We start from the raw sequence: 10,470 nt of genomic DNA, 5'->3' as shown, positions 1-10,470 counted from the left end.
TCCCCTCTGGACCAAATTGTCGTCTAGCTGCCGAGTAGCGTATTCCAATTGTAATAGCTCTAACAATATTGTAAGTGACACCACAGCATATAGCCACTCGTCCTTCAGACAAAATTCCCAGGACGATACTGAAGCGTTTCTTGGAATCTTCTACACGTGTGACAAACTCCCCCGATGGTGTGACCTCTCCAACACGAGCCAGCATATATGTACGGGGAATTCGATAATTGTGGAACATGACAAAACCATTGTCTAGCCCATTAAGGCCAGCCTAATTTGAAAAGAAAAATAATATTTTATTTTAATTTGACCGAATTTCAATTACATTGTTTTTTTTTTCAATTTACTTATCACCAATGCATTTTTTATAATAATTTTGTCTCATATAAACAACATCCTAGTTGAACATACATATTTGTACGCTGCCTATTTTAATTGACAGTTAAATATTGATACTTAATTATGTATTAGTATATTAAGTGGATTATATGTATAGGGGGAAGAGGAGCACCTATGAATTGAGGTACTTTTGAAATTAAACTGATTTCTCTTATTTTTAAATTGAATTGAACCTTATCAAGATGTAATTTAGCTTTCAGAAACCGACTGCGAAGCCAAATTACACTAAGATAGAGCTCAGTTCCATTTAAAAATAGGTTGAAGAAGTCCTTTCTGACAAGTGCCGCAATTTAAAGAATTATTCAATTCAATTAATGAGAATTAAACAAATTGAATTATAGATTAGATAGAAAATATTGAATAGATTGATGAGAAAATATTAGATAGAATTGAACCTACCTTCTCACCTAAATCACCAATCACAACGCCAGAATAGGGTTGCATTGTGGTAGGATCGCGTAATGGTACAAGAAATCCATTTAGACCATGATGCTTCCCATCGGGCGTGTATAGTTGTGCATAGATAATGACATGGGTACCAGTTTCAGCTAGATTGGCTGCCCAACACTTAGCTGCTTGAAAATCGGGCGTATGAATGATAAACTCTTCCGTATCTGGATCGTATTTCGCTGTGGTACGAAGTCCTCTGGTATTTGTTCCATGAGCAATTTCGGTCACAGCAAAAGTTCCACAAATTTTTCCTTGCTTCACCAACTCTACAATTTCTGATAGTGAATCTGTGCCCAGGGAACGCAGAGTACCCGAGAAGAGCTCTAGGGAAAGAAGTAATTTGCCTGGAAAGCATGCATCATAACTAACGAGTGCCATTAGGAATGTTTTAGTGATCTTCGGGCAAGTATGAGCATTATTGTAGATGATCTTATAGAATTCTTGAAAAAATTTGTTCTGTCGCTGAAAAGCTAGATCCCGTTGTTCTTTCACAGGTAACGAGTAGTCTGTATGAGCAAAAAGTGGATCACTGCTCAAATAATTCCAAATTTTGTACTTAAGCCTCAAAATTTCTTCTCCATCCAGTATTAGGGCCAGTTTTCTCCAATCAAATGTGGCATTTCGACGATACTCAGTTAGAGGTCCATTTGGGGGATCAGGTAAAATATCCTCAATAGTACTCATGTTTAAACGCTTATCTTAATCACTTCCACCTGTTCTTAGTTAACACACTCAACTGATACCGTTTGCTGAGTCTCCTGTTCTTTAATGAAGTGTGGTCACTGTTAAAAATTATACCCTGTCATCGTGATTTAATGAACATTGCAAATAATTTATACATTTAACAAATTTTACATAATGTATTAACGACTTTACTTATATAATCGCATTGTATTACTATATAGAGATAGCGAATTGAAAAAGTTATAAGTGAGAAAGAATATGAAATTTATATTCAAAATATATTCAGCTTTGGCAGCTCTAAGTTCTGCTCAATTATTATTACCAATTGATTTTACCGATCTTTGAATTTTCCATTAGAAAAATGGAAAAAGTGAAATAAAGCAAAATTGCAAGATTTTTTTGTACTTTGTAAATTTACTGCTGATTTCATTGGATTAGGTTAAAAATCAAAAAAATTGTAAAAACTATCTATCCAAGTTCATCAGTCGAGATTGGTTTTTGTTTATAAGAAAGATTAAGAATTTATTGATTGATTTTTTTACTCTAAGCCTAATTGATAGTTATATTATGAGGATGCTATATATATATATATATATATATATATATATAAGGTATCAACAGATGTTCAAAAATTGCAAGTATCCGCATTCTAAGTACACAGATGGTTTTTGATTGGTCTTTACGATTCTCTCTTATCAATCTTAGTAGTGTACCCATATAGTGATAAGTAAGTGTTTTTAGCTTTAAAATATTCATCGATACGACAACTTGCATAATTCCAGTAGCCAAATTCTATTTCCTGGTACACATTTACGATTGACCAGAGTGACCAAAACAGGTGTGATGCCATCGTGAAGCAGTCTATTTCCTTCTGAATTTCTTTCAATTCTTCCTCATTCGCATTGTATCCATCATTGTCGTAAATCTTTCGCAGGTATGCAGATATGAATTGTTCCTGAAATTAAGCAGAAAAAAAAACATATTAATGGCGTGGGCTAAATTTATGTTGGTTAACTTTCTTGTACAAAGAAAAAGTGTGACTGAAACAGAAATGTAAAAATCATTCTCTAAAAAATATTTTACAGGAGAAATCATTATGACTTTTTGCGTTTTCTTAGATTGAAAAACTAGGAAAGCTCTCTAGGAAACTGAAAAATCTTGAAAATTAGTCATAAGATTCCAAAAAATTGGTAATGTAAATTGGAATAGTCTTATTTATTGCACTATATAATAATTTCTATTTTCGTATGGATATCGTGGAATATGAAACACATAAAAAAGATACATAATACGTCCTTTTTGTTTTATTCTTAAGAATACTTAGCAAAATATTAAAAAAAAGATATAGCAAATGGTCCCAGCTTTGCAGAGTGCTCGAACTCACGAGAAAAAGCTCTCTGTGTATTATCATTTGTCTTTACATAGCAAAAAAAATGTAAGACAAACTGTTGATTGACCTTTCTCAGTAGTTATTTTTGTAATTTACGAGAATTTATTAGTAGTATCCATAGTAACTTTTTTTTTTAATTCTCAAAATGGATAACACACAAATTAAAACTTTTCAATTAAAGTTTTTTTCAAAGTGATGAAGAATGGAATATCAATCCTATACCAATCCAATCAATGAAATGCAATTTTACGATCAAAACAGGAAGATGCAAATAATATATGTATGCATATATAATATAGTGTCAAGTAAATAAATTGCAAGTGAATATTGAAGCAAGATTTTTTTTCAACTCAGTGCCGCAATTATAATTTTATTATTATTTATTATTACATATTAATTCATATTACATAAAAAGAGATGCAGTAAGTAATGGCTGGTGACGAATGTGAACGTTTTGCCATCACTGAGTTAAGCCAATCTAACGAAATATGACAAAAAAATCACTGCACGCGCCCCTTGTAGTTTTCGATGTCCTCCAAAGAATTAACAATTAATACCTCATCGTTTTCTCTTTTCTCAAAAAGATCTTTGCCTTTTTCACCCAGATATACTTCCAGCCTATATCTTTTGCCACTGCTTTCGCCTGGTATAATAGATTCCTCGTTGATCTGCGCAATCTCTCATTCATTCTAATCGGAAGACCAGTTTATTCCATCACATCGAATGTGGTTTTCTCAGATCTCCACACATCTCTCCAACTCTACATTGCTGTCTCTCTTAATCTTCGTGATACAAAGCGCACAACCAAAAAATCACATCCTGTTTTCTATACAGAGTTGGATTTTTTTGTGCTGTTCAAATTTAATCCAGTTTTGTTGATAGCGTTTTTCTTCTTGATAACATCATCCAAATCACCCAAATCACGCTCATCAATACTAATTTTTAGAACTTCTTCCAAGATGCGTTCAGCAAATTCAAATTTGTTATCATATCATTAACGTAGGGCAACCTCTGAAGTCCATGGATCTCAATCGCATTCAAATCCGAGTGGTTGATATTAGATACTTTATCTTTTAATTGCGCTACATCAAGAATTTTCACCTCAAGAATGGATGCCTCAACTTGATCAAAGCGGTTTTCCAGAAATTTTTTCAACTCAGCAAATTCAGAGCCCATAGATTCATTAGTTGATTCTGCAACTGTAACTGGATTCTTCTCTTTCACACTCATAACCCTCCCCCTGCACGATAGGCAGCTCCATAGACTTTTCTGCGCGGGTGAAGAATTTATATAATTCTCAAATGCACTTTTGTCCATTCTTTGTCATAGCGCATGATATACGTTATCACACACATTGCATTTAACACTATCACTAGCCTGACGAATAATTTTAGTTTTGCACCCGGAATAATAAGAAGGCATTTTGTAGCAATATAATCATAGCTGATAGGAGCACGTCTGCATTGGCCAAGATACTGAACTGAAAGAGATTCATCTTCGTCTTAATGACACAAACACCGAATCCTTTATGGTCAATATTATATTGATTCGAATCCCGAAGTAAAGGTTTTGAGTGTAATTTTAAGTATATAAGTAATTATAGTCTGATTTTATGCCTTAAATGGCCCTAAGTGGGTATAAGAGATTGTGAAAAACACTAAGATGTTTTGTTTTGGTACGAGAAGGCAAGGGGGGGGGGTGTTCAGTTCAATTCAATAGCTACAGAAAATAATTTTAATGGCCTTTTTTCTTAACATCGAAAATTATGCATGAGAAAAAGCTGGTTGAGATATTTTTTTTATTAGTTGTTTTTATAATTTACGGGAATTTATTTATTATTATAATAAATGGTCTTACGTAAAAATCCATATATTTAACTCAGTTTTTATTTAATAAATCTTACTCACCTTTTGATTTTTATTTGGGAATTGCTCTGGCTTATGTGTGTAAAATGGATAATTTTCATTCGATATGTAATCAAATGTCCATTCGATAAAATGGTTAGCAAAATCGAAGCCACGATAGTTGTAAGAGCAGTACTCGAAGTCAATTATAATAAGTTCCGGATCATATCCGTCTCTGCTATCTGAGAATAACTGTGAATTTCCACTTAATACGGAATCACATGTGTCATCTAATTCCCCTGCAATCGTCTTTTCCATGTTATTTACAGTTATTTTGCGAGCTGTATGAGACGATATATTCCCATTGTCTTCAATGTGAACATCATTTCTTGATGATCCTTGTTGGGGTGCTGCGAGGATAATTGAACTAAAATTCGCATTTAAACCATCACCAGAGATTTGATGTAAATCCTGTTCATCGCTGCAAAGATAAGTTCATGGAACAAAGAAAAAAGAAAAGAAAAAAGATCAAGGCTTATTGAGTAAATGACAGAATAAAGAAAATAAATAAAAATATTGATACCACTGCGATATTTTGCTCAATTACAACAATTGCAAGGATGAGATATTTTCAGGGTGTTCGTGTTTGGTATAGAATTTTAGAGCAAATTGTTGAATTATTGACGCAAAAATGATTTTCCATGTAAATTCAATTACTTTTTCTATGAAGAACAGAATGTAATTGGAATAAGCGAAACTGAAAATGGAACATGTGTGAGAAAAACACAATCTAACATAGACATCATAATTTTCCTTTTTTTTCCATATTTTTCCATTCGGTACATAATGTATGTGTATAAATAAATTTTAAGTAAATGAGGAATATTTACAGAAATTAACATAAATCTCTCTGGCAAGATTCCAAAAACTACCATTTGCACTGATGGAACAATATGAAAGAAATGCGATATATAATTTGAAAATAATAAACAAAATCCGTACCTTATTCTATGATCAATCGATTCATAATCCTTGAAGAGTATATTGCCCTCTTGCAGATCATTATGTGAGAAAACTACTGGAAATTCCTGTGATCCTTTCACAATTTCTTGAAACCACTTCATTTCTTGGCGAAAATTGATTTGACGCAACTTTTCCAATTGCAGAGCCTCATCGTCGTTAGTAGCTTGGAATTTGCTGAGAACAGACTCGACCGTTTTAAGCCACCTCTCCATGGTACACCATAACCAATCAGGCTCCTTGGAAACAGGAATGTCTAAACTGTGAATCTCTGCTGTCTTTTCAGCAATCTTCGTAGATATTCGTGGATTGGATAACTCGAATGTTCTCAAGGCTCTGGCCTATATTACAATTCATTATAATATCAAGTTTAAGAAATATAAATTGAAGAGATAGTGCAAAAAATACTTACCGGAATATATTGTTCTATGCGTCCACCTGGAAAGATTCCATGCAACTTTGGACCTAATTTTCTTTCACTAAGAAGAGCAAATACTACAGTTTCCGTCAACATAGTCTCTAGAGCCTGTTCTCCATGTGTATGTCCATATATGCGTAGTAAGACTTCACGAGGCTCATAGAGATTTCCGTTACGTAGAAAATCAACTGGACTATTTTTTCGCGCTCTCCTAGGCACCAAATCTATTGGTTCAGATGTAATTGACGATGTTGATGAAACTGATGAAGATCTGGACGACGTTCTTGTACTATCGGGTAAACTGACATAGTACAAATAATTTGAAAGGCCACCACTTATGCGTTTTAACTTGATTTCTTCCGCTGAGACAGTTTTCCAAGCACCCGTTAAGTAATCTCGGCAAATCCGAGCTGCCAATTCTCGCATTTCACTCAAAGATTTAGATATCTGTAAAGAAATTTAATAGAAATACAATGTGATATGATGTTGTAATTATAAAAGATGACATTAATGATATATAGTTCAGTATTTTGTTTAGTTATATATGCAAATACCGCAAAATTGCAATATCTAATTTTCTGTCTCTTATCTGGGTAAAATTCCGAGAAACTCACTCAATTTATAATGAATAATTAGAAAGTTTAAATTTATTATCACTTTTGTACACTTAAGGATATAACTGAAAATGTTTTTCATCTAATATCACGTCTGTAACTTCCGTGACAATCGATCCGTCATACATATTATAAAAAAAATCTGCCCAAGAAAATAAAAAATAGAAAAGCGCATGCTTGTGTATGAAAGTACGCACGGTATGATTTTTTCTAGAAATAGTATTATCTTTACCAACTAATTGTTTATTAAAGGTAATTGTAAAAATAATCATGTAAATAAATTACGTATATAAAATTTACATTAAAAAGTTTATAATGTTCACTTTCACTCACAATATTTACAGTAGATATTGGTTGTATATTTTGCAAATCCATTGATAGAAAATTAAGTGTTGCTTCTATTTCAGTTGTCACCAAATGACTGAAAATTTGCTCAAAACATTTTAATTTTTCTGTATAAGTAAATATTACAAAACATTTCGCGCAATAGTTGATAGTCGCAAAACTAGTTTTTGCTATGCACAGTCACTCAATACACTACAGAAAAAGTTGGTAAAAATATTTCTAACATTCATGCAGAATCAGAATAAAAAGAAAAACAAACGTATAGTTTCAATACAAGTGCGATCTCGTCATTATTTCCCACTTTTATGACGAAAATTAAATTGTTATTTACTTAGAAATATATTTATAGAGTTGTACTACACCACTCTATTTGCATAAAAATTGGGATATATTGAAGGATTAACAACAAATCGTCCACTAATTTCAATTGAATTTGATTGAATAGGACACCGACACGGTATATTTATATAGGAAATTAATTAAATATATGGATTAGATGGGTCGGCGATCAATAAATAACACTTTGACCTAAAATTACTTTTGCATAAGCTTCACTAATACCCTTTTGTATGATAGTGATCTGCGTGAATGGACGTCAGCCAAAATATCAATTTTCAGTAACATTGGGAATAATTTAATTTAATTAATTTTAATCACTTAGGAAGAATTAGAAGATTAGGATTAGAATTTGGGATTGGGATTAGAATTAAGAGATTGGGTTTAGAGTTAAAAGATTAGGTTTGGTTTAGAGTTAAAAGATTAGATTAAGATTTGGATTAGAATTAGAAGATTAGGATTAGAAATAAGAGATTAGGATTAGAATTTGCGATTAAGTTTAGAATTAAGAGATTGGGTTTAGAATTAGGAGATTGGGTTTAGAATTAAGAGATTCTGTCGTCAAAATTTGAGAAAGTGCACCCAAAATTGTGCATTTTTCTGTGTTTTGCCATCTTCTAATAATTCGCCCACTTAGATAGAACATTTTTTATGTCAAGTACTGTTTATGTTATGTTTTTATGTTAAGTGCCTAAAAGTGAGTAAATTTAATATTCTTTAAAATCTTTTAAGTTTAAATTTTCTATCTTAATTCGCTTATTCACAATAATTTATTGAAAATAAAGTGCATTAAAATTTCTTAGTATATCGTCAGTTAAAACAGCATTATTTGTCGTAACTTCCTTTTGATAACTTTTCAGGAAACGATATTTTCAGTTCAGCTTTATTTTTCTTTAAAATGAGCCCCGAATACGATATTTTTGAGTCAAAATAATAAAAGTGGCACTAATAAACTGTATACAATAATTTTTTTTTAAAATAATTTTAAACGGGCTTATAAATGTTTCTTTTTCTCAAGTGAGTTTAATAAACAAAATTACGTCGATTCTAAATATGTATATATCCCAAAATCGCAAAAATGAAGTTACGACAAATGCTGATTTAACTGACGATATATATAATTATTTGGTATCTTTGTCTAACCTACTGAAGAGCATTCTCTTTTGACTCTCACTTACAGATTTCATATAAAAAGAGTAAAGAGGTGAAATAAAAGAAAGAGACATATATAGAAATAGAGAGAGGGGAATAGTTGTTATCAATACCAAACAACTATTTTTTTCTCTCTATTTCTATATAAGTCTCTGTCTTTCACTGCACTCTTTTTATATGAAATGTACAGGTGAGAGTCAAAGAGAATGCTCTTCAGTAGATTAGACAAAGATACCAATATAATTATATTATAATAAGAGATTTTAATGTACTTTATTTTTAATAAATTATTGTGAATAAACGAGTTAAAATAGAAAATTCAAACTAAAAAGATATGAAAGGATATTAAATTTACTAACTTTTAGGCTTAGTAGTTGGCATATAAAATGTTCTATCTAAGTGGGAGAATTATTAGAAGATGGAAAAACACAAAAAATGCACAATTTTGAGTGCACTTTTTCAAAAAAAAAATAAATAAATAAATAAAACATTTTATTTTCATCGTAGGTTCTTTATATGTTTATAAGAGTTTAACAATACTTGGAAAAAGCGCACAATCATAAGAATATTTTTTGTCGAACATAAATTACGCATGTTTGCGTTCAATTTACCTGTCGCGTAGTTGTATACAAGTTGGGAATATTCCCTTTACTGAGCAGTGCACGGCAAAAAGGGGGTGCCCATATATTTTTAGTAAATCCAAGACATTTTATCACCACACGGCTACTCAGAGCCATTTAAAAAGGAATATTGCTAACTTAAAGTTTTAAATAAATGATAAAAAATTAATATGGACATACCTTTATGGGTGAAATCATAGTGTAATGTAAATACTAAAGTTTAATGGTGAATGGTGAAAGAAAGGTGAAAAAAATAAAGCAAAATTTGATGCCGGAACACGGGAAAAATTGAAGTTGCCGTATTTTGCAAATTTGTAGCTCTTAATTGTCAATGCTTAGAACACTTTTCAGTATAAGTATAACTATTTCAATAACGGGAAAACACACTATATAATCACCAATGATTTAATCTGACGCACTCGTGGCTGTTCTCCGATAACAAATGGAAAAACTGTGATGTGAACTGTATGAAGGGTATGATGGTATGAAGTATTGAATGAGAAGGAGAGATAAAGAATGAAAGATAAAGTCTCCTAGGAACAGTGTTGCCAACTTACGCATGGATGTGAATAAAAGACGCGTAAAAAATTACAAATATTTTACTATACAGTTGAAGAGTTAATTTTAGTATAAAAAATATCATCATTGGCGAAGATAAAAAGTTTGAATGAAAGATTTGTATGAAACACTAATAAAATAAAAATAATTTGAGATTGTAAAGAATCTCAGCTAAAATTAGAGCATCATGCATCAGTATAAAAAGAAAAACAATAAAAATATATTATCGAAAATAAAAAAATAATAATAAAATAAATAAAGTAAAAATAAAAATAAATAAAATCTGTGCTGAAATTTGTATAATTTTCAATCAAAGCCATCACATCAGCTATTTGGAATTGTTAGGGGGCTAACGGAGTATTGTCAGAACAGCGAGATTTGACCATTTGGTTGGATGGAACGGGATCTTCTAGTGTTTATATATATAGGACACACACACGCAGTAGAATATTATGATTTATATAAATGTATATAGCAGAAGCAGATTGTGCAAAATTTTGCTGAAAATGATCAATAAAAGAAAATGTTATTAATTTTAAGAATCTAATTTAAAGAATCTTATGATCATATTTTAATTTTTTTTACTTGACAAAAAAAATTACAGATTTTTTCATCTAAACTGATTTTTTTGTGTTATTTT

The 10,470-nt window shown here is 31.3% G+C and overlaps 2 protein-coding genes across 10 annotated transcripts; both read right to left on the bottom strand.

Annotated features, from left to right (window-relative positions):
* Nucleotides 1–4: 4 nt before the first annotated feature.
* LOC129805236 (peroxisomal acyl-coenzyme A oxidase 3-like) lies at nt 5–1,533 on the bottom strand (the record flags this gene model as incomplete). The annotated part of the gene is made up of 2 exons (XM_055853011.1): nt 799–1,533; nt 5–271 (listed from the first exon to the last, which is right to left on the bottom strand). Coding segments are annotated over exons 1-2 (1,002 nt in total), but the record flags the coding sequence as incomplete, so codon positions are not given.
* LOC129807551 (choline/ethanolamine kinase) lies at nt 1,485–9,773 on the bottom strand. 9 transcript variants are annotated; one of them, XM_055856900.1, is made up of 6 exons: nt 9,264–9,427; nt 6,200–6,652; nt 5,770–6,128; nt 4,831–5,248; nt 2,306–2,488; nt 1,485–1,631 (listed from the first exon to the last, which is right to left on the bottom strand). In XM_055856900.1, the coding sequence occupies exons 1-6, from the start codon at nt 9,387–9,389 to the stop codon at nt 1,629–1,631; spliced, it is 1,542 nt and encodes a 513-aa protein (XP_055712875.1). In that variant the 5' UTR covers nt 9,390–9,427; the 3' UTR covers nt 1,485–1,628. The 9 variants fall into 9 exon arrangements, 7 of the variants coding, with proteins under 7 accessions (XP_055712875.1, XP_055712876.1, XP_055712873.1 ...); XR_008752294.1 differs by lacking the exon at nt 1,485–1,631 and adding an exon at nt 3,481–4,403 and having other exon boundaries at nt 2,380–2,488; nt 9,264–9,430; XR_008752295.1 differs by lacking the exons at nt 1,485–1,631; nt 9,264–9,427 and adding exons at nt 3,481–4,403; nt 7,153–7,422 and having other exon boundaries at nt 2,380–2,488.
* Nucleotides 9,774–10,470: the final 697 nt, after the last annotated feature.

The sequence above is a fragment of the Phlebotomus papatasi genome, chromosome 3 (genome assembly GCF_024763615.1).
Source record: "Phlebotomus papatasi isolate M1 chromosome 3, Ppap_2.1, whole genome shotgun sequence".
NCBI lineage: Eukaryota > Metazoa > Arthropoda > Insecta > Diptera > Psychodidae > Phlebotomus > Phlebotomus papatasi.
This window is presented reverse-complemented; position numbering and strand designations above follow the sequence as displayed.